The 24,156-nt window shown below is 43.1% G+C and overlaps 1 protein-coding gene across 4 annotated transcripts in view; it reads right to left on the reverse strand.

The window, feature by feature from the left end:
- Nucleotides 1–24,156, reverse strand: part of SLC4A5 (solute carrier family 4 member 5) — a 184,851-nt gene that overhangs the window by 93,538 nt on the left and 67,157 nt on the right. For all 4 annotated transcript variants that reach the window (XM_068274893.1, XM_068274891.1, XM_068274890.1 and 1 more), the window contains one exon: nt 1,094–1,223. In XM_068274893.1, coding sequence (XP_068130994.1) covers nt 1,094–1,223 — 130 coding nt within the window. The remainder of the gene's footprint in view (nt 1–1,093; nt 1,224–24,156) is intronic.

A 24,156-nucleotide genomic window follows, 5' to 3' on the forward strand; every position in this document is an offset into this window, starting at 1 on the left:
CTGCTTATCACACCCATCAAAACATACTACCTGTCAGGACTCTGCTGCATATGTGGATAACCATTATTTATTTATTTAACCACTTTGCATCCAGAACTTGTTTCCCACTTATGGACCACAGCAGTTTTGACAGTTTAGCTATGTCCTTATTTAATCATAAATAACTTTATCCCTACTTATGAACAGAGTATATTATCTTGCCACTAACTGTCCCTCAGAGGGGCTCACAATGTAGTCCCTACCATAATCATATGTCTATGTATGTATCGTGTAGTGCATGTATCATAGTCTAGGGCCAAATTAGGAGATCGCTAATTAACTTATCTCTATGTTTTTGAGGTGTGAAACCGGAGTTCCCGGAGGAAATCCACACAGACACGGGGAGAACATACAAACTCCTTGCAGATGTTGACCTAGCTGGGATTCGAAATGAGGACCCAGCGCTGCAAGGCAAAAGCGCTAGCCACTACGCTACCGTGCTGACCATGCTGCCTCTGTATATTGTGGGGGCCATGCAGTATATTGTGTATCAGGAGTATACTCAAGCTACATTTTGTGAGGGCCACACTGCTTAATTTGAAGTATGCTGTCCAATTATGCTATCTGGGGGGCATGCTACATACAGTAAGTATGGCATTTGGGCATTCTTCTTAACTATGTAAAAGCTGATTGTCTCTATATGACTAAGCTTCTGTCACTCCTCTTTCTTACTGGTCATGTCCCCAAACGTTTGCATGGTACTGGACATGCATTTCATCAGAGCTATAGATTAGTATACTCGCTTTGGGTCCATGGCTTAAAATATCAGAGGCATGGGATAAGCAGGACAGCCAAGCAAGTGGCTGTCCTGCTTATCCTATAGCAGAAATGAAACATGGCTCCCTCCATACACCTCGGTCACTATAGAGCAATTTAATTTTTTAAAGCAATTTGTTTTCTGGAATAATTTTTGATGAGGATAATTTTAGACATTAATAAATACAAGAACATTTGCATTGACTTGGGTGTATGAATTATATTTTTGTTATTATGAGTGCAGTTATCCTTTATGTAACCTCTCTGTGCCGCCAATATGAAAAGCTGTATACACTACCTTGCTGTTTCCTTCCATTCCAGCTCATCCCCTTCATGCTGCAGAGTGTCCATCTCTGTGAACAGGGTGGGATTCGGGGCTTCTTCATCATCTCCCAGGATGTAGCGCAGGCGCTCTGCCGCTGGGGACACTAAAGAATAAATAAACCCATTACTCTGTATCTGAGAAAAGGACAAATCACACTTACCTCACAGCACTAACTGCTGTGTACTAAAATAATTACCATAAAGAAAACAGCCAGGCAAAGCCATTTATAAAATACATCAGCACAATCTAGCCGAAATCTGACTTTAATCAACAAATATGTAAAGGACCACTGTAACATCCTTAAAAAAACAAAACTTAGATACTCACCTAAGAGGGAAGGCTCTGGATCACTAAGAGCCCTCCTGTTGCTCTCTGCATTCCCTTGTTCCACTGTTGAACCCCCCCCCACTCCCACCCGTTCCAGCTTTTTGTTTTTAATGTTGAAGAGGCCTTCAGGTGTCCTCGGAAGGCCACAGTACTTGGGTCTTCTCTAAAACCTTTAGAGCCAGAGCTTTTCTGTCATGCTGCCCCCACCCTTTGGAATTTCCTACCACACCCAGTATAGACAGCCCCATCCCTGGAGTTATTCAAATCCAGGCTAAACAGCCACATGTTTACCCTGGCATTTGAGGACTTGTAGAATTCTTCCTTTGTACCAAAATTTCCCAATCTACCAATTACTGGTCTGAGCCATGCTTATGCGCTTTGAGTCCTACGGGAGAAAGGCTCTGTACAAATGTTGATGGTAATTGTTGTTGTATTTCCGAAAGATAAGTGACTCTGTACTGTGCATGCGCTAGCGCGACCTCATGTGTGTTCAGTACGGAACCGTTGGTCTTTGGGAAGTACTTGGAGACCCGAGTACTTCCAAGGATGCATCTGGCAGAGGATTTAAACAACGGTCCCGGTGGTGGAACAAGGGGACACAGAGAGGAATGGGAAGGCTCTAAGGGATCCAGAAGTGAGTATCTTAACTTCTTCTGTTTAAGGACGTTACAGTTGTCCTTTCAGGACTAGTATGATCTATATAGCCATGGCTGAGATTAAAGTGGATTTGTAGTGAACGCACTATGGAGGCTGCCAAGCCTGCCATATTTATTTCCTTTTAAACAAAGCTTTTACCCAGCTGTCCTGAAGATACTCTGCCTCTAAGGCTTATTTTACATTATAGGCCCAATCCAATTTACATTTTATCCTAGTTTTCTCCCAGGTAATATTTTCACATCTTATCAATTAAAAGCCTTTTAAAAGGGACCCTGAGCGGTAACTCCCCCCCCCCCCCGAAATTTGGACTCACCTGGGGCTTCCTCCAGCACCCAGTAGCCCAAAAGGTCCCCCGGAATCCTTGTCTGCTCGCTCTTTTTTGGTCCCGCCGGCGGCTGCAGTAATCAGTGACTAGAGATGGGCCGAATCTCCGATTTTAGGTTCGCGACCTTCACAGAAGGTTCGGTTCGCGGAAAAGTTCACAAACCGCAATAGACTTCAATGGGGATGCGAACTTTGAAAAATAGAAAAAATTATGCTGGCCACAAAAGTGATGGAAAAGATGTTTCAAGGGGTCTAACACCTGGAGGGGGGCATGGCGGAATGGGATACATGCCCAAAGTCCCGGGGAAAAATCTGGATGTGACGCAAAGCAGCGTTTTAAGGGCAGAAATCATATTGAATGCTAAATTGCAGGCCTAAAGTGCTTTAAAACATCTTGCATGTGTATACATCAAACAGGGAGTGTAACTAGAGTTCTGCTTCACACTGACACACCAAACTCACTGTGTAATGCACCGCAAACAGCTGTTTGCGTAGTGACAGCCGTGCTGGACTGGTGCGCACCATGGCCAGAGTGTAGGCCGTGGCAGTTTTCCAGCCCATATGGTCACCGGGCTGTGGTAGCTCAATGATAGAACAACAGTGACTGTCCAGCTGATCAATTTGGTCTGTCCACAATGAAGCAACGACCTTATTATCTTCTTGTATGTAGGTAGGCATAGGTAGGAGTCCCAGTATAGGTAGGTAGGCATAGGTAGGTGCCTCAGTAGTTAGCTAGGCATAGGTAGGAGTCCCAGTATAGGTAAGTAGGCATAGGTAGGAGTCCCAGTATAGGTAGGTAGGCATAGGTAGGTGCCTCAGTAGTTAGCTAGGCATAGGTAGGAGTCCCAGTATAGGTAGGTAGGCATAGGTAGGTGTCCCAGTAGTTAGCTAGGCATAGGTAGGAGACCCAGTATAGGTAGGTAGGCATAGGTAGGTGTCCCAGTAGTTAGCTAGGCATAGGTAGGAGTCCCAGTATAGGTAAGTAGGCATAGGTAGGAGACCCAGTATAGGTAGGTAGGCATAGGTAGGTGCCTCAGTAGTTAGCTAGGCATAGGTAGGAGTCCCAGTATAGGTAGGTAGGCATAGGTAGGTGTCCCAGTAGTTAGCTAGGCATAGGTAGGAGACCCAGTATAGGTAGGTAGGCATAGGTAGGTGTCCCAGTAGTTAGCTAGGCATAGGTAGGAGACCCAGTATAGGTAGGTAGGCATAGGTAGGTCCCCTAGTATAGGTAGGTAGGTAGGTGTCCCCGTATAGGTAAGTAGGTGCCCCAGTAGTTAGGTAGGCATAGGTAGGTGTCCCAGTATAGATAGTTAGGCAAGGCCTGGCTGGCACAGTAATAACAATTACCAAGGTCCAGCTGCAACAGATAGGGCTGTATAATGTCAGTGAGCAACACACACACAAACAAAACACATCTGGAAAACATTAGCTCTGAAAAAAGAGCTGTTGAGGAGTGCTATTTTAGCAATAACAATCAGCCAGGAGCAAGCCAAGAGCCTAACTAATCTTTCCCTAGGAGAACAAGTCTGCAGCAGCTGTCCCTAGTCTGTGTCTAGCAGGCACACGAGTGAGTGTCATGGCCGGCAAGCCTGCCTTATATAAGGGGGGGGGGGCTCCAGGGCTTAGTGTAGCCTGAATGGCTACAATGTGCCTGCTGACTGTGATGCAGAGGGTCAAAGTTGACCCTCATAGTGCATTATGGGGCGAATCGAACTTCCGCAAAAGTTCGCCTGGTCCAGGCGAACGCGAACCACCAAAGTTCGCCTGGAACCGTTTGCCGGCGAACCGTTTGGCCCATCTCTATCAGTGACTTTGTGTGTAGACGGACATGCGTGCCCCTGCTTCGTACCCTTTGTGTTATCACACCGGTAGCCATAAGCATCCTGCGCATGTGTGGTTCAATCTTTAGAGAACCGGAAATGAGAAATTATCTCCAAGGAGAAAACTTGAAAAGTAAACTGGAACGGGCCATATGGTCCTTATTCCATTCACCTTTTCTCCTAAGTATTCTCCTAGGAGATACTTTTTCGTCTTCTGTTTAAAATATTTGTAATGCTTGCTAGTGGATTAAATTGCATTTTACTGATAATGTGTGAAAATATTACCTAGAAGAAAAAAATGTATTGAATAAGCTCATATGTCCAATTCCCTGCATTTTGATGAAATATTTTAATGGATAATGAGTGGACTCAAACAAACCAGTCAAAGACTGCAATGATTTTTTATGGGCCGGATCAAACATTAATATTATTTATTGGATTTATATAGCCCCAACAAATTATGCAGATTACAGACCATGATAACGAGTGAATGACAAATCAATAGAGGTAACATGCAATAAGATACACAATACTGGTCGTAATACAATGCCAGATCATACACTGGAGTAGTAGTCCAAGTAATACAAGTTCACATTATTCTGTGGCTAGAGTGTATAATCAAGTATGATACACAAGGAGAGAGGGCCCTGATAAAACGCTTAAAAATCTATAGGGATGGGGTAGTGACACAAAAGGAGTGGGGCTGCATTGAGCGGTTCTTGGCAGAGAGAGTTAGGACAGCAGTGAGGTGGGGTAGCCCTTCTTGAACAGGTGAGTTTTGAGGGCTTGTTTAATTGTGTCCATATTTGACGTCACTGCGCTGGAATGGCAGTCTACCATGCAACAGACTACAGCACATCTCTGGAGTGTGGTATCACACATCTGTACAATTCAGAGGCAGTACTGCTCCAGCATAGTGTGACCCAAGCCCAGGGGCGTCTGTGTCATTAGGCAACTCTAAATTTTTGCCTATGGCGCAGTTGTTGGCAGTGGGCGCTCTGTGCGTGTGTTTATTTATTTATTTTTTCTTTCAGCCAGCCAGGTCGGCGCCGGCTGTGACAGGCAGCTCAGCCTGTGCCCGGCGCCGCCTACTGGTCCGCCCCCTTCCTCTTCTCCGTTCAGAGCCTCCGAGCAGCACGCACGTTAGTTTATATGTGCAGTGCGTGCTGCTGCCTACTGGTCCGCCCCCTCTCCCTGCCCCCTCTCCTTCTCTGTGCTGACTGGTGCTGAGCGTGCGATCCTGCACGCTGATTTACACACCGGCGCCGCCCCTAACTCCGCCCCCCGCCTGTCACACGTGGTTGAAGTGACGCACCAGGGCGGCTGGCTTGGCTACACAAATGCAGAGGCGACACCGGCTCACAGTGAGTGCCCTCTGCCTTTGCTTAAGACACTACTATGTAGGAATAAATATAGCAGCCTCCATATCCCTGTCACTACAGGGTCAATTTAAAGCGATAAACGTTTAATTGGATGCACTGAATAAGAATAACTTTTGTAATTTTTACCTTATTCATTTTTTGTCCTTCAAAAGTTAATAATGGAAAAAGTTTTTAATATTTCTCAGAGTATCCCTTTAGTTAGCAGTCTGTCTCCAAGGGAAGTCACCAGATCTTCTCAGATACTTCACTAACAGTGTCACAGAAACTAGCATGGATAGGTCTTGCCTTGAAGAAATGGCTTGTTGAAATGACTTTTATTGGCAATCTTGACACAGCTGTAATGCATAGAAGACCTCAGCACATTCCCTAGCATGACAGCATCCAAGGAGATCTGATACTTCCGAAGGAGATCTGATACTTCCGGGTAACCAAATAGAGAAACCTTGGAGAATATTAAAAACTGTTCCTTTCTTAGTTACTTTTAAAAGACAAAAAAAAGCAAATAAACATTACAAATGAAATTGTTGTTCTAAAACATCATGGAGTTCCCTTTAAAGTAATCAGGACCAACTTAACATAAGATGTCTCGGAGACGATAACAAACTAACAAGCTAGAGTTGTGTCTCTCATACAAAAATCTGATCTGAGAACCACAGCTGCAGATATCCCTGATGGAGACTGTGCTGCCAATCTGTTTAAAGGCAGCTTGGATAGTCAGACCCCATAGCCTCAAATCTTTATGACTTAATGCCTCACTGAAAGGAATACATCTACAGTGGGTTGCAAAAGTATTCGGCCCCCTTGAAGTTTTCCACATTTTGTCACATTACTGCCACAAAAATGCATCAATTTTATTGGAATTCCACGTGAAAGACCAATACAAAGTGGTGTACATGTGAGAAGTGGATCGAAAATCATACATCATTCCAAACATTTTTTACAAATCAATAACTGCAAAGTGGGGTGTGCGTAATTATTCGGCCCCCTGAGTCAATACTTTGTAGAACCACCTTTTGCTGCAATTACAGCTGCCAGTCTTTTAGGGTATGTCTCTACCAGCTTTGCACATCTAGAGACGGAAATCCTTGCTCATTCTTCTTTGCAAAACAGCTCCAGCTCAGTCAGATTAGATGGACAGGGTTTGTGAACAGCAGTTTTCAGATCTTGCCACAGATTCTTGATTGGCTTTAGATCTGGACTTTGCTGGGCCATTCTAACACATAGATATGTTTTGTTTTAAACCACTCCATTGTTGCCCAGGCTTTCTGTTTATGGTCGTTGTCCTGCTGGAAGGTGAACCTCAGCCCCAGTCTCAAGTCTTTTGCAGTCTCCAAGAGGTTTTCTTCCAAGTTTGCTCTGTATTTGGCTCCATCCATCTTCCCATCAACTCTGACCATCTTCCCTGTCCCTGTTGAAGAGATGCACCCCCGAGCATGACGCTGCCGCCACCATATTTGACAGTGGGGATGGTGTGTTCAGAGTGATGTGCAGTGTTAGTTTTCCGCCACAGTGTTAGTTTTCCATTTTGGTCTCATCTGACCAGCGCACCTTCTTCCACATGGTTGCTGTGTCCCCCACATGGCTTGTGGCAAACTGCAAACATTCTTATGCTTTCTGTTAACAATGCCTTTCTTCTTGCCACTCTTCCATAAAGGCCAACTTTGTACAGTGCATGACTAATAGTTGTCCCATGGACAGAGTCTCCCACCAGAGCTGTAGATCTCTGCAGCTCGTCCAGAGTCACCATGGGCCTCTTGACTGCATTTCTGATCAGCGCTCTCCTTGTTCGGCCTGTGAGTTTAGGTGGATGGCCTTGTCTTGGTAGGTTTACAGTTGTGCCATACTCCTTCCATTTCTGAATGATCGCTTGAACAGTGCTCCGTGGGATGTTCAAGGCTTTGGAAATCTTTTTGTAGCCTAAGCCTGCTTTAAATTTCTCAATAACTTTATCCCTGACCTGTCTGGTGTGTTCTTTGGACTTCACGGTGTTGTTGCTCCCAATATTCTCTTAGACAACCTCTGAGGCCCTCACAGAGCAGACGTAATTTGTACTGACATTCGATTACACACAGGTGCACTCTATTTAGTCATTAGCACTCATCAGGCAATGTCTATAGGCAACTGACTGCACTCAGATCAAAGGGGGCTGAATAATTACGCACACACCACTTTGCAGTTATTGATTTGTAAAAAAATGTTTGGAATCATGTATGATTTTCGTTCCACTTCTCATGTGGACACCACTTTGTGTTGGTCTTTCATGTGGAATTCCAATAAAATTGATTCATGTTTGTGGCAGTAATATGACAAAATGTGGAAAACTGCAAGGGGGCCGAATACTTTTGCAACCCACTGTAGTTTACTTTTACATAATTACTGTTTCAGACTCTTAGTTTTAATTAAGAAAGAAATGCGGTATTATTTTCTACTTACCTAGATCCATCGCCTACATCTAAAAAAGGTTCCATGGTAATTTGGGTACTGGAGAAAGCCTCTAGTGGAATATAGGTAAAATTACCAATATCCAACTATTGTCAGTGCCTAATTCCAGTGATTGCCTACACGGGGCGTCCCTGTAAACGACGCAATTCACGATTGCGTCCAACCGAAGCCTCCCACCTGAATGCTAATCTATGTAATTCCTGCTAGGTATGGTACAGCAGGCAAAGGGTGTATGACAGTGCACCTGATTGGCTGACTAGCTTCTGCTGGCCAGATAGAGGCAGGATATTGCTCTGACTGGAAGTTAGCAATTGTGTTTGTTGCAGTTGCCATTCAGTTTAGAGGTGGTGGGGTGAGTTCCCTGGAGGTAAGAGGTCCAGGGCTTGCCCGCACTTCCCTCTAGGTGTCGCATGGTGGTTTGGGGGCCCCAGTGAGCGAGAGAGACCTGGGGCCCCTAGGCTGTCATGTGAACCAGTGTTTGTAATTCCAGTTTTTACCAATATTTTCCTAACAACTAACATAGCACTGTTCCTCTACCAATGCCTAGTCCTAACCTACCCCCTGCCACTAAATTCACCAATACTTATGCCTAACCCTAATCTATTCTCATTTGAATACTCCCTCTACCGATGCCTCACCCTAATCAACCCCCCACCACAATATTTTGCTGATATTTGTGTCTCCTTCACCACTAAATTTATTGGGCGCTGGCCCATTAATCCTGATATTTATCGGTAGCCGAATTACCACTTGGGCACCAGCGAGGCCCATTTGACCGCAGCCCTGCCAGCACCCAAATTACCTGCTCCGAGCGCCAACATCTTCCTTAGCGCTGTACAGAGTACAGAGCAGACAACAGCAGAAAGCACATATTTATATAAGTAGTTCTACACACAGTATCAAGACATCCAGCAACACAAGTACAAAATACATAAATTGTTGTGGGTTAAAAACATCACCAATATAAGTTCAGCTGATAGTTAAAGTAAAAACAGGAAACACTGGGAGCTCTTGTGAGCTTACAGTCTAAAGCATTAATAGAGTTGGCACCTCCCTGAAATTTTAATACTGTATAAAATACAATGGAAGTAATGCTCATTTGTGATTTTTTTTTACTGAAATCCAAATGTGCTGCTGCTTTCATACCAGACAGTTCAGCTCTTACTGTGTGACCAGCATCATTTTCTGTAATTTTTATGTGGCAGAATCATGGCTATAAAGCAGAAACAAGGTGCAATCTTGGAGTTATTGACCAATGAAGGAGGCACGGCTGTAGAAATGGCCCAGAAATGTGAATGGTGCAGTGACAATTGGTGAGAGCCATGTGAAGATTGCTGAAAATATTTAAAGAAGGTGAAATCAGGCCATTGAGAACAGTCACAGAGGTAAATCAAAATAGCATTCTGACTGCTCTTTGTTTCAGCACCATATCCTTTGTTCTGTCAGTCATGCAGTAAGTATGACTATCTTGTGATGTAAAGCATCACGTTTCGGGTAATAATTTTGGTGGAAATGGCAAACAGCCAGGCATGATTACTTTATGTGCAATGCTTGTACTAAACCAGGTGTTTAAGCATGGTTGCTACGTGGCACAGGCAAATCAAGTGGCTGCTTGGGGCCTCACATTCTGTCAAGGCCCCCCTGCCTGTCACATCTATGGCTACAGCTGTCTCCTTGTCACTCACACACAGACCTCAGACCAGAAGCAACATAAACTGAAGAGAAATTTGCAGCCCGTGTGACCATCCAATTAGATAATTGTATTAAATTGGATGAAAATCACTGCAGCAACAAGCATGCCAGATCGATGATTCCACTGAATTCTGGACAAAATTGGGATCTCATAAGGAGATCTGAAAGAAAAAGAAGGGACACCGAGAGCCCAATATAGTGTAGTAGGTTGGGTGATGGGTAAATTGAAAAGTATATGATAGATATACTCACAAGTCAGGGTTACCAATTAGGCAACCACTGTGTAGGCAGGTGAGGAGATTAGGCCTGTCCTCACTCAGGATTAAGATGTCGCTCTCTGTAGATTAGGAGAAGAAAGGGAATTCAACCCCTCCACCAGGGGTGGATGCTGATATTGTAAGGAGAACAGAGGCGCCAACAGAATAAAATATATCTAAAAACTTTAAAATTCCTCGGGAGGCGGTGGTGGACTCATCTCCCCGAAGCAGACATGATACGGTCAGTTTTAGTACAAACACATTTATTTATATACTCCAACATACAGAGCAACGCGTTTCACGGGTATATTCCCGCTTCTTCAGGCAATAATTAACAGGAGTACACACAGTGCAGTCTTTAGGTCACGATAAGCGCCTCAGAGGTGCTAATCGTGACTCATAGGGAGATCTGTTTCTTGGTGGATCTACCCATGCTTTGTTAGATGTTTGGGCACCTTTGGACAACTGAGTAATTTTGACTTTACCACTTCTTAACTCAAACAAGGGGATTAAAGGGTTTATTCCAAGGAGAACAGAAGAAAGCAGAGTGGCTGCCACACAATGGGCTGATGTACTGTACCATAGGTCTGAAGCCAACTTTGTGCTCACAGTCATCAGAAACACCAATTGCAGATAGCACTGGGCACCAAAGTTGAAAGGACTGTTAGGCCTTCTTTCATTTCTGTTCTACTTCTATAAAGGGTTTGGTTGCTTGCCTTGCAGTGTTAGGAGCTTGTACTAAACTCTAGCCAGAACACAATTTTCATATGTCTTCATAGGCTTCCTACTGGGGATGGCCGGAAATGTCCAGATTTCCTGTTTTTCCATTTTTCTGATTTACCATTTTTCAGATTTTCGAGGAATATTTCATTACTGGTAGTCATTTTTTTGCATCAGAGAATGTAAAAAAATAAAAAAAAAATAGAAACAAAGGAAATCGGAAAAACAGTAATCGAGAAAAATGGAAAATCAGTCTTGTGATTGGTCTAAAATTTTAATTTTGCTGAAAAATTCTGTATTCTCTGATTGGTCCAATGCTTCTGAGTTCTGTGACTTGGCTAAAATTACAGAGTTGCGGTTAATCGGATTTCTGCAGAATTTCGTTTTCTGAATTCAGAAATGCGGGAATTTCAATTTCCGCGGAATCCGAATGAGCATCCCTACTTCTTATTACTCTACCACAACCCCAAAACATGCCAGAAGGTTTATTGGCTCCTAAGAAAACTGGCCTCAGGCAGGAGCACAAGATTGTGAGCCCCGTTGGGGGTTAATGTACTGATTTGTATAATCCAAGATTTGTCTCCTCCATACATCTCATCCCTAATTACCAGATACCACATCATCACCAACCACCACTCTTCAGACAACCTTCTGTCCTCCATCAGAATCAACCCTTCCCATTCACCTATACAGCACTTCTCAAAAGCTTCTCCTCTTCTCTGGAATACACATTTAAAACATATGTAATTTCCACCCTCTGAAATCCTTTAAAGAGGAACTTCAGCCTAAACAAACATACTGTCATTAAGATACATTAGTTATGTTAATTAAAATAGATAGGTGATATAATCTCTCACCCACCCTGTTTTAAAAGAACAGACAAATGTTTGTGATTTCATGGAGGCAGCCATCTTTTTGGTTGAAAGGAGGTGACAGGGAGCATGAGACACAGTTCCAACTGTCCTGTGTCCTCATTACCCCTTTCAGCTGTGCGCGCTAGGCTTCAAATCTCAAATTAAAAATGTTGAAAAACAAAATTTTTGCCAAAACAAAAGAACAACATCAGAAATCCCATCATGCGTTGCACAGCATCAGGGGAAAAATGCCTGGGCAGATTTCTTTGATCGGGTGGAGCTTAGTGCAGCTAAAAATGAAGCTTTTGTGCAGCTAAAAATGAAGCTTAGGTAAGAAAAACCAAGTTATGATCCTGTGAAACTGTTAAAGAGACACCAGGCCTTTTCAGTGTTGCTGAGTATATTTTTACTCTGGAGGTTCACTTTAAGCACACCCTTAAAGCTCGCTTAGGTAACCTTTTGAAACTGCTGTATATTGTGCTAGACATCCTCTGTATTAGTCACTGTGACATTTATGTTGTATATCACTTCTTTATTATGCAACTAAGTTTGTTTCCTACTTAGTACAGTGGCATGGTGGTGGTGCTATATAAATACAATATAATAAGAATAATAGTTCAATATATTCAGGTCATTGCATTCTGTAAAAGTGGTCCATGATATGTTGTGCTACCTAAATGCCAGAAGTAATAAATACAGAAAAAAACAGCAATGCTGCAATGGAGGCATAAACAGGTGTATGTCTGTCAGGTTCAGAGAAAGTGTGAGAGAAATCGTTCTCTCCAAAGAGCTCAAGGATGATTACAAACAGCCCTACAGAAGAACAAACCCAACTTGTGTCTCAGAAATATTGAACAGCCTAATCTGAAGATTTAGTGCATTCTTGGAATTATCCACATAAGCAGTTGTATTTGTATATTCTCCCCTATCAGGTTTGTGGACCCGTCCTGGAATGTGGATGTGATGTTCCTGGAGAGTTTTCATGGTTCGGGATGGTTGGCTGAGCATGATACTCCAATGCACACTCTTGTGTGTCACTGCAGCCTTCCCTCCGCTCTGTCATTTCATGTTACTGCTAGAATAATGAGCTGGGGATGGCCTATTCTGTCTCTGGATATTGGAATTACTTTTGCTGAGCCCAGGATATCAGCAGATTTCAAATAACAGTTCCAAATCTTTATTAGTACAAGGCTTTCAAACAGCGTAAGTAAAAAAGGAAACAGGAGCAGCAAGGCCAAGAGACAAACCTAAAACAGGCCCATTTTTATGTATTGTTTTCCATATATTGGTCCTTATTCAATTAAAAAAATTTTCTCCTACGTTTTCTCCTAGGCATTTTTTATCTTCTGTTTAATATTTTTTAGCACTCTGCAATTTAGGAAGTACCAAAAAGTAGGCGAGAGCCCGTCATCGCTGTGGAGAAGTCTAGTAGTGAATGATTTGTGCACATATTATTTATACTGAAGCTAACACCCACTTTAGCTGTACCTGTTTTGAATGCACGTTTTGTAATTTTGTCCATATTTTGGAGCTCTGCACATCTTTGCAAATAGCTAATTTGGGTACAGCCTCTGTCTGAAAGTGCTGCCTGTACAAGATTGACGTAAGTATACTTTTTGGCTAACTGCATTCATGTGCTTCAATTTTCATTCAAATTTTTAGATTAGGAATTAGTATATAATTTGCATCTGATTTGCATTCAAGGCATGTATTTAGCCCGTATTTAGTGGGGCTCTGCATGCCTCTGTTGGCTTTCCTTTCAATTTGCAGACTGGAGCACTGTCACTTGTTTGATGCCTGTTTGAAGAAATGTGCATACCATTTATGATTAGCAGCACTAGGAAAAATTATTTGCAAAATGGAGAAGCGTGGGCACCAACAACTTGACATTCAACTTTTATTGCACCATGTACAGTGTAAGGCTTGTTGCAGCAGATTACAGTTTGGTAAAAACCATCAGTTTACATCACCCATCCGGGAAGCACCCCTCACACAGAGCTCCCGTCCTCCGACAATTGTTTCTCACCAGCTGGTGCTTGATCACGGAGAGATCAACCTTGTGGCGTGTAGGTAATCCACACCTACCTACACGCCACAAGGTTGATCTCTCCGTGATCAAGCACCAGCTGGTGCGAAAGAATTGTCGGAGGACGGGGGCTCTGTGTGAGGGGTGCTTCCCGGATGGGTGATGTAAACTGATGGTTTTTACCAAACTGTAATCTGCTGCAACAAGCCTTACACTGTACATGGTGCAATAAATGTTGAATGTCAAGTTGTTGGTGCCCACGCTTCTCCATTTTGCAAATCTTAGATGTTTTTTCTTGGTTGTGGAGGCACAGCAACAGTGGCAATACACAGCACCCAAACGTGTATTCCCAAAAGATTGTTGGAGTGCGGGGAATCTTTCCTTCTTGCTCCTCTCCATAAAAAGTTTGACTAGGAAAAATTATGTTTTTATTTTTAGACTAGCAGTAGGTCTTCCCTGCGAGGGCCCGTCATCGCCATGGGGAAAACTAGTAGGGAATAATTTGTGCACATATTATTTATACTGAAGCTAACATCCTACTTTGCTGTACCTGTTTTGAATGCATGTTGTGTCATTTTGTCAACATTTTGGAGCTCTGCACATCATTGCAAATTTAGGAAGTACCAAAAAGTAGATGAAAAAGTGCTGTCAAAATTATTCAGAGTATTTACTTGCTTGTTGATGGCTTAACCTCCTTGCCGGTTATCCAAAGCTCAGCTCGGGGTAACCCGCCACGGAGGATTGCTCTGGCCTTGCTGGGCCGATTTGCATAATTTTTTTTTGTTGCAGGCAGCTAGCACTTTGCTAGCTGCGTGTAACATCCGATCGCCGCCGCTCACCGCCGCGCAGCCCCCCCTCCAGACCCCTTGCGCAGCCTGGCCAATCAGTGCCAGGCAGCGCTGAGGGGTAGATCGGGACTCAGTCTGATGTCATGACGTCGATGACGTCAGTCCGATCGTCGCCATGGCGACGGGGGAAGCCCATACAGGAAATCCCTTTCAGAACGGGATTTCCTGTTGGGTATTTGCACCGGAGAAGATCGAGGGGGTGGGAGGGATAGCGAAGGGAGGGGGGGGAAGCATGTAGCTAGCGCTAGGCCAGCTACATGCTAAAATAAAAATAGCAGAAAAAAACCCCTCCTGCTGCCCTGCGCAGCAAATAATTAGAATGGCAGGGAGGTTAAAAGGCATTTTATTGATAAGGTGTGAAAATATCTTAGGATAAAAAGTGAATTGAATAAGGGCCATTTTGTCATGTCTTTTTCTACTTTAGCACAAGACGTTCTCATTTTACACGTGTTTGCTTAGCATATCACTATAGGCTTGCTATACACCAGCGGTTCTGGATGTATGGTTCTGGCTTCAGGTGCATAAAGAGATAATTTGCATATTCAGGAGTGATGCATCAAGGGAAACCACAGATTCTCACTTAAAGCTGAATCATCACAAATACCTTCTGTTTTATGAAGGCAAATTACACTAATAGTGGCAATTGTAAACAAACTATCCATCTCCCTTGCTTAACCCTTTCTGACACTACCTTGGTAGTGCTCCAGATCAAGTGTTAAGGATCACAACCTTATTAGTGCAGTTTCCAATGGGAAAACATGGTTTAGAAGAAATACTCTTGAAACCCAATCCTGGTGTAACTTGAGAACATACTTTGGTCCAGAATAGTTAGTATAGGATGAAGAAAAGGAGTGAATGAAGGGAGAAGTGATGGATGTACAGTTTGTTATAATTCACAGAATGCAAAAGATATGTTTCTGAAGCATCAAATGCCATTGGCTTCAAAAAGTGATAGCTGGAAGAGGTTCACTTGTTTAATCCTCCCCCATTGGTGTTTATAGCTCTTGGATGCTTCAGTATTTAGAGTTCCATGCACTACGTTGTCTACACCCAGAAGCGTAACTACTAATCATGGGGCCCCCAGCAAAATTTTGATGGGGCCCCAAAAGTTTCCCTTGCCTACCCCTGGTCACCCTCACAGGCTGGGAGCCCATCAAGCAAGAGCCATAAAACAAGTGTGGGCATCATAATCTTCGCGCCCATAATAAGTGTAGCCACAAAAAACCTGATCTGTTGAAGGATGGATGCCTTTATCAGAGGAAGTGACGTAGTAGTTGGTGCCCCCTGACAGCTCTGGGCCCCCCTGTGGTCGCAGGCACTGCTCCCTTGTAGTTATGCCCCTATCTATACCCCATCTATGTGGTCACTCCTTGGAAATACATTTCTAAGTTAATTTCTATGTCACTGTGTTTGTTTATTCACTACAGTGATGGGAGCTACTTAGCAGAAGGAGGGTGTGCTTACTCTCTCTGCCAGCCCTCCTTATTAGAAACTGAAAACCTATTCCAATAGTCATCTCACTCTCCCCCTACTAAGTGGACCGCATAGACATCCTTGTGACTTTTCACCATAGCAGAGGGCTAAGCTCCAGACGTGGTCTCCAATACAGCTAGTCATCACTGTAGAGTGTGTCCAGAACCAGCCACGCTAAACTGAAATTGTGCTTTATCAGCACTGGAAATATTAAAGAATGGGATGGCAACGTTTAGGAGAACTCACGGAGAAGCATCCATTTGATCAGCTGATAAACTTGTAAGGTTCTGATTTGCTGTGATGACTTCCTGGTTTATGCATGATCATGACCAGCAAATCAAAGCCTTACAAATCTACCAGCTGATCATACTGATTACATGCTTCTCCATGAGCTCTCCTAAGCAATGCCATTTCCTAAAGATACCCTGTGCCAAAAGGATCCACCTTCTAGATGTTTTCGTGCCAATATTACGAGTCCAGCTTCCTCCAATTTATCATCTATGTTATGATTTCCGTGATAGAGGTTTGCGCTGATCATGTTTACTTTTGAATAAAAGAACAAATCTAAGTAATCTATGTAAAGCAAATGTACAGGCTTTGTTTAGGATTTGATCTGCCATAACAACATTTACAGTTTTCCTATAATATGATGGCAGCGGGCTGTATAGGGCAGATTAATTCACTCGCAGTGGGTAGCTCCAGAATACAGAAGTAAAAATTACTTCCAGCAGGGGTCACATTATCTCAAAGAGCCAGTATGTAAAAAGCTAACAGTCTCCTCTTTGTTTCTGTAGCTGGCTTACTGAGAAATGCAGTTTTCACGCATTGTATGTCAAAAGTTAATCCCACATTATTTATGTAGAATTCCTCTTCGTTTATACCTGCATTCTGAAGGGATTTAATTACTGAGCAGCAGTGACAAGGAAATGGAATAATGTTATTATTATTTTTTAAGAAGCTGTGCAGCAATCTGGCTACCTGTTTATGAACAACTTAGTATGCAATAAAACAATGACATTCTAGTGCTGTTTAAAGCAACACTCCTCAACTTTTCATGTAGATCTATGTAGCCAGGCAGCTGCAGAGCTTTTCTTTGCACATTATGAGGTTCCAGCTTAGTTATAAACTACCTGATTATTAGCCCAGACTTGCAGTAACACAGACTTTCATTGCTATGGGCTGCAATCCTCTCAGAGGGGTTAGGTCTGTGCAGGGGAGTAACCACAGGGAGGCCCAACTACTAACCTTCCCTTCCACCAATACTCCAGATCAGGTGTTTATGTGGCAATACAAGTTATGGGTGTGGAGATCCTGATGGCCACACCGATTTTATGACCCTTGTAAGAGGGGGGCCCCAGGCTTTGAGGGTCACCAAGGGGAGGCAAGGAAAGGGTTGTGAATATTAAGGGAACCCAATCAACGTTTTGCTGGGGGCCCGGTGATTAGTAGTTACGTCTCTGGGTTTGTGCGTTGGCCCTTGCAGTCTGAATGCTGGAATGATACAATCCAGGCAGTAGTAACCACAGAGACTGAAACGGACTCACTGAATCTCAGCTGCTTTTAGCCGAAATTTCAAGATAAGGCTTTTAAGCTACAGAAAAATCATTTCACGGATAAAAGTACTTTGATGACTAAGCTATAAAAAAAATAATATTTACAAAAGAAGAAAGTGTACTGGTATTGCGCCTAATTATACTGTTTGTCAGCAGCAAGTTTGAAATATCCCCCAATAGAGAGTGGGTACAAATCAAGAGAAGGATATTCAAACTGCGCTAGTTATTGTCCTATTACTGAATTATATTGTGACCACAAGAAGGCCAATAAGATCAATAGTGAATACTAAGGACTTGAGTATTCACTATTAAAGTCATTAGGATTCACTATTAAAGTCATTAGTATTCACTATTAAAATTATATTTACTGCTGTAGCAAATGTATTGGTGCAATGTGCCACTGTTGACAACTGTTGTTATTCCAAATGAAGTATTCAATGTATGTAATTAATTAAATGACATATGTTTGTATTAGCCAATTGGGAGTTGATTTATATTTAGTGCTCACTCACTTAGCCGATGCTAAAGTTTTTCTGCTACTGAATAGAAAAGCATTCGGCAAAGGTTCTTGACGTTTCGTTGTGGCTTCATGCTTCGAACCCCTAATGATATGGAAACGAGGAACGCAGCTGGTGCTGGATATGTGTACATGTAGCATCCAACACGGGATGAGGGGATCTACCACGGCATTGACACCAAAAGCCACAAATGACCACCATTTTGAAAACCATCTCCCTTCATTTGAATGGAATGGCGGTTGATCCCTTTCAAACAATACTTTAGTCGTCAGCCAAAAACAACATCTGAACCAGCCAAGCCCAGTAGAGGGTTATTTCTTTACTATTGTCTTCCACTGTTTCCAATCAGCTTTCATCTTTTCAAAGCATCTCTTTCTCTTCCTCTCTGTAGAAATTTTAGAAACCCAAAGTTCAGTCTCTATCATAAAATTACTTTCTCGTTTACATACGTTATGGAAAGATAATCACCTTAGCCATATGGGAATGATGTGGGCTTGCACAGTAAGGCAGGTAGCACACCTATTCATTGTGGTGGGACACAGTGCAAGCACCGCATTGCACGGCAGAAATCAGCCTTCATATAACCCTGCACGACGGTGCGGCGACAGGGTCATACACTTAGCGCCACCCCACAAGGAGTGATGTACTCCATGCTGGGTATGAACATCGCAGGGATTCCTGGAAGTCCGCACATGTGCACTGCGTTGCATCGTGCTCCCATCGTGCTCACTTTTTGCATCGTGCATTGTCCTTGCAGCAGGGAAGCAGTATGGGAGAGTAATGGCCCTGCTTTACTCTCCCGTCTGTCTGAATCACACACCTAAGCATGTGGCAAATGCAGTCAAACTTCTGATCTGCATGCTTGTTTCAGGTGTGTGATTCAGCCGCCACTGCAGCCAAATAGATCCGGGCTACTGATATTGTTTAAAAGAATATAAATATGGCAGCCTCCATGTACCTCTCAGGTCAGTTGTCCATTAACTATCTTGGGTACTTATCCGTTAGCCGGGCGCATCCGGCAGGTGGCGCTGATTACTATTCCCCCTCCAGGCCGCCATGGATAGTAGGGAAAGATGTAACGCTGGTGGAGTTTTGTCGCCACCTGCCGGATGTACCCGGCTAACGGATAAGTACCCTATCTTGATATGGCAGAACAGAGTCAGATAATCAACCCCTGAAGACTGGAAAATCTTAGGACCCTTGTGTGCTGCGTCTCCCTGCGTTACTCTCCTGTGCCGCTACACCACCGCAAGGGCAATGCAAGTGCCTTTATCAGTGCTATTGGAATGGTTTAGTACATTGAAACAGAGAAATTATATATTTGTGGCTGAGTCTAACGTTTTGTTCAGTAAGGCCAGTAGATGAAGTTCTTTGCAGAAATGCAGCACACCCAACCTTCCTTCAGAGGTACTGGGACACTCATTACAAGAGACAGCATCATTACAAATGCTCACCTGATGTCCATTTCTGATATGGCGTCTGTCGATGTAAATAAGAAAAATTTTCAATTGTCTAGAGCAGTGTTTTTCAAACCTGTCCTCGTGACTCCCCAATGAGCATGTTTTGCAGGCCACCTCCCCTATGCACAGGTGGGGTAATTAATATCCAAGCTAGGTGGTTTCCATGTAGCTGAGACACTAATTACACCACCTGTGCATAGGTGAGGTTACCTGCAAAACATGCACCATTTGTGAGTCACGAGGACAGGTCTGAGAAACTCTGCTCTAGAGAGATATGGGATGGGGCAATTAAGAAATATAAATCGACATTGGAGGGAAAGGACAGGGTGGTGAGGGGGGGAAAGGCTCAGGGTTAAGGGAATTGAGTATATAAGGTCTGATGGGTGAGGGGCTGATCGGAGGGAGAAGGCAGGTAGATACATTTGGATAAGTTGGAATGAAGTTATAAACAAGTATGGAAGAATGGTGGGAGGGGTAGGATCTCAAGAATACATACTTAGGTTAGGCGTTGAATGGGAGTCTGAAGGTGTTTTACGTAAGGTTAGAATAACTACGGAAATGACTTGTATGCAACTATGAGGAAGGAGGATGAATGAACAAGGCGTAATGTTACAGATCATAGAATTGAAGTTTGGGTAAATTATAAAATATTTGTATTTACTTTTTCTTTTAAGCTTTGCCCTTTTCTCAATAAGAACATAAAAATAAGACACCTTATGAAATAATGATGCAAAAGGAACCTGACATAAGAGGGCTTCGAAGAAGCATGTCTGATTTAGTTGGAACCAGTACAAAAATATATGCAGAGTTTGAAGAAAAGAAAAAAGAATATTTTTTTATATTTAGTGCAAAAATATTTTTTCGTTTTAAATTTCTAATGCAGGAGATATAAAATATTTAGCTTAATCAGTAGCCAACATATAAATCTCTAGAGTCCCTTTGTGAATCCTATGAGTGTCAGTTTACTCAGAGGTCAGATTACTTAACACTGAAAACTGAGTCATAAAGGAATGATTACTTCTCATTCCACTTAAACCAGTCAAATACTGGCTTATACTGGTTGTACAAAGCAAGAAGCGTTTGTTGCTCTGGACAGCCAATCCGTCTGCTGGATATATTAGGTAAATACCCCTGAAATGAAATATCATTGCTAATGAAAGACAAAACAAAATGACTTTATTAATTACATTTTTCTGTTGCGTTAAGCATTTCTTAAAGAGGAACTCCAGTGAAAATAATTGTAATAAAAAAATGCTTAATTTTTACAATAATTATGTATACATGATTTAGTCAGTGTTTGCCCATTGTAAAATCTTTTAAATCCCTGATTTACATTCTGATATTTATTACATGGTGACATTTTTACTGTTGGCAGGTAATGTAGCTGCTGCATGCTTTTTTAGCAGTCGGAAACAGCTGTAAACAGCTATTTCCCCACAATGTAACAAGGTTCACAGACAGGAAACTGCCAGGAGTACCACGGTTCTCAGAGTTTCTTGTGGGAGGGGTTTCACCACAATATCAGTCATATAGAGCCCCCTGATGGTCTGTTTGTGAAAAGGAATATATCATGTAAAAGGAGGTATGAGCTACTAATTGGGATAAAGTTCAATTCTTGGTCGGAGTTTTTCTTTAAAGGACAACTCCAGAGAAAAAAGTAAGCAGTTAAAATCTTACAGAACTTACAGGCCTGTCGGTTCGGTCAGATTTTAACAGCTTACTTTTTTGCTAGAGTGGTTCTTTAACCACTTCAGGACTATAGGCTTACATTACTACAGGGCCGTACACCTCAGCACACAAGTGATTTCCCCACCCCTTTTCTGCTCACCAACAGAGCTTTCTGTTGGTGGGCTCTGATCACCACTGCAATGTTTATTTTTATTATTTATTTGTTTTGTTTTTTTCTAATAAATTTCCATTTTTTTTATTTTTTCCCCCCTCCCTCCCCCCGCCAGCCAATGACAGCGATCGGCTGTCATAGGCACAGCAGAGGTTATACTTATTGCACCAAATGAAAAAATTGGGTATGCCACGAAACCTGTTGACCAGCTTCCACACCGCTACCACAGAATCTATCCTCTGCTCCTTAGTCATAGTCTGGAATGCTGGTGTGATGGCCAGTGACAGGTATAAACTGCAAAGAGTCATTAGTGCTGCAGAAAAGATCATCGGAATCCCCTTACATCTCTTGATCTCCTCCACACTGCTAGGATGAAGACAAGGGCCACCAGGATTTCCCTTGATCCTTCCCACCCAGGCGATTGCTTTTTCGAGCGCCTCCCATCTGGTCGCCGTTGTAGAACTATCCAATCCAAAACTACTAGGTGCAGGAACACCTTATTCCACTAAGCAGTTCTTCTGTTAAACACCAGTCCACCCTGCGGGTCTCTAATCCCATTGTCAGCATAGCTCCTAGCTGCCCACTCTGACCTTCACTGCACAGGGGGCCCCAGGCCATGGCCCGTAATTGCCAGTACAATAATTATGTATACATGATTTAGTCAGTGGCCCGTAATTGCCAGTACTGCCCCAGGCCATGACCCGTAATTACCCTAAATGGTTAAAACGTATGTTCCAAAGTCTGCCTCAATTGTTTGTCCCTGTTAATATCTTGAGTACTTTTGCCTATGCCTTGGAAACCTCAAGCAATTCCGAGTAAGACATCATCGTACTTAGCGAATAAAAGTGATTCTCATTGTGAAAATGAGGGATAGGCTGTGTTCACTGATGATCAGAACTGCAGAAGTATTGAGTTACTGTCCCCTAATTACCAGAAGCTCCTTTCACTTGAGTGGAGTAACTATCCCCCACTTGGACCAGTTAGTTTTTGCTGGAACCGTTAGTTCATCGCATTATAAAGTAACTGTACACAGTCACAATACACTCACCTAAAGGATTATTAGGAACACCTGTTCAATTTCTCATTAATGCAGTTATCTAATCAACCAATCACATGGCAGTTGCTTCAATGCATTTAGGGGTGTGGTCCTGGTCAATACAATCTCCTGAACCCCAAACTGAATGTCAGAATGGGAAAGAAAGGTGGTTTAAGCAATTTTGAGCATGGCATGGTTGTTGGTGCCAGACAGTCAGTCTGAGTATTTCACAATCTGCTCAGTGACTAGGATTTTCACGTGCAACCATTTATAGGGTTTAGAAAAAGAGAAAGTTCATGTATGCTCAACCCCCTTTTCTTGTATCATACCAGTCGGTGCAGGATCTGTTGAGCCAGGCCAATCCACTTAAACAAACAAGGAAGAATCCGCAAGCCAGACAATGGATGATGAAAAAAACTGGTATTCTTTATTTGGAACTTCACATGACAAAGTGCAATAAAACCACAGGTTCAACTAACGCATGTCGGGCCTACAATCTGCCCTTAGTCAGAGTTAAAATGAGCCTGTTTGGGAGGAGGCTATAATGCAGGTGGACGGAGACATAACTCCGTCCTATACCTCAAACAGCCTGCTCCTTAGAGAGACATTACATACACCAACATTAAGTTGCATAAAACAGTTGATAAATGCACAAAATTATTCATATTGATAATATCATACTTGGATCTTAAAAGTAATGTAAAAAAATCTCCACTAGAAATACAGCATCATTACATACAACCATGCTAACCAAGGCATTAATTGCATAAAAGGAAGTATCTGTATACATAAACAATGTTTAAAGAGACTCTGAAGTGAGAATAAATCTCGCTTCAGAGCTCATATTCAGCAGGGGCATGTGTGCCCCTGCTAAAACGCCGCTATCCCGCGGCTAAACGGGGGTCCCTTCACCCCCAAATCCCCCCTTGCAAAATCCACGACCAACTTGGTCGTGGATTTTGCTCCTCCTGGAGGCAGAGCTAACGGCCGCATTCCTGCCACTAGTTTCGTCAATCAGCGGCGCATCGCCGCCTCTCCCCGCCCCTCTCAGTGAAGGAAGACTGAGAGGGGCGGGGGAGCGGCGGAGATATGCGCTGACAGACGCGCGTGAGGCAGGGCTGCGGCCATTAGCCCTGCCTCAATGCGGAAGAGATCCCCCGCTACATGAAGGGGATTTAGGAGGTAAGGGACTCCAGTTTAGCCGCGGGATAGCAGCGTTTTAGCAGGGGCAAACATGCCCCTGCTATCTATGAGGTCTGAAGAGAGATTTATTCTCGCTTCAGACTCTCTGTAAATCCCACTGTGTATTGAGGCCCTGGGGGGTGCGAGTACCCATTTTATGAATCCAATAGGCTTCATGTTTAAAAGTAGCCTCTGGATGTCCCCCCCCTCTTGTTGGACAACATACCCGCTCCACCCCTTGTAAGCTATAAGAGGAAAGATCCCCTTTATGTGCAGTTTCAAAAAGTTTAGAGACTGACGATTTTCCGAAAGTCTTCCAATTGGTGCCGCAGTAATGTTCGGCTCTGCGTGCTCTTAAATTGCAGGTGGTACACCCCACATACTGTATAAGACAAGATGTACATGAGATCACATAAATGGTGTATTTGGTATTGCAGTTGAAATACAGTTTAATAGCAAAACTATTATTGGTCGAAAACGAGAAAATTGAAGTTCCCCGTTTGTGACAGTGGCAATAGTTACATGTTGAAAAACCGCAGGGGTAGGAGCCAGCCGTAACGAGCCAGGTAGAAGAACGGACAGAGGTAGGGGACCTAAAGAGACTTGGAGAAAGAATGGAACCCAG

This window comes from Hyperolius riggenbachi, chromosome 3 (assembly GCF_040937935.1).
Source record: "Hyperolius riggenbachi isolate aHypRig1 chromosome 3, aHypRig1.pri, whole genome shotgun sequence".
Lineage (NCBI taxonomy): Eukaryota > Metazoa > Chordata > Amphibia > Anura > Hyperoliidae > Hyperolius > Hyperolius riggenbachi.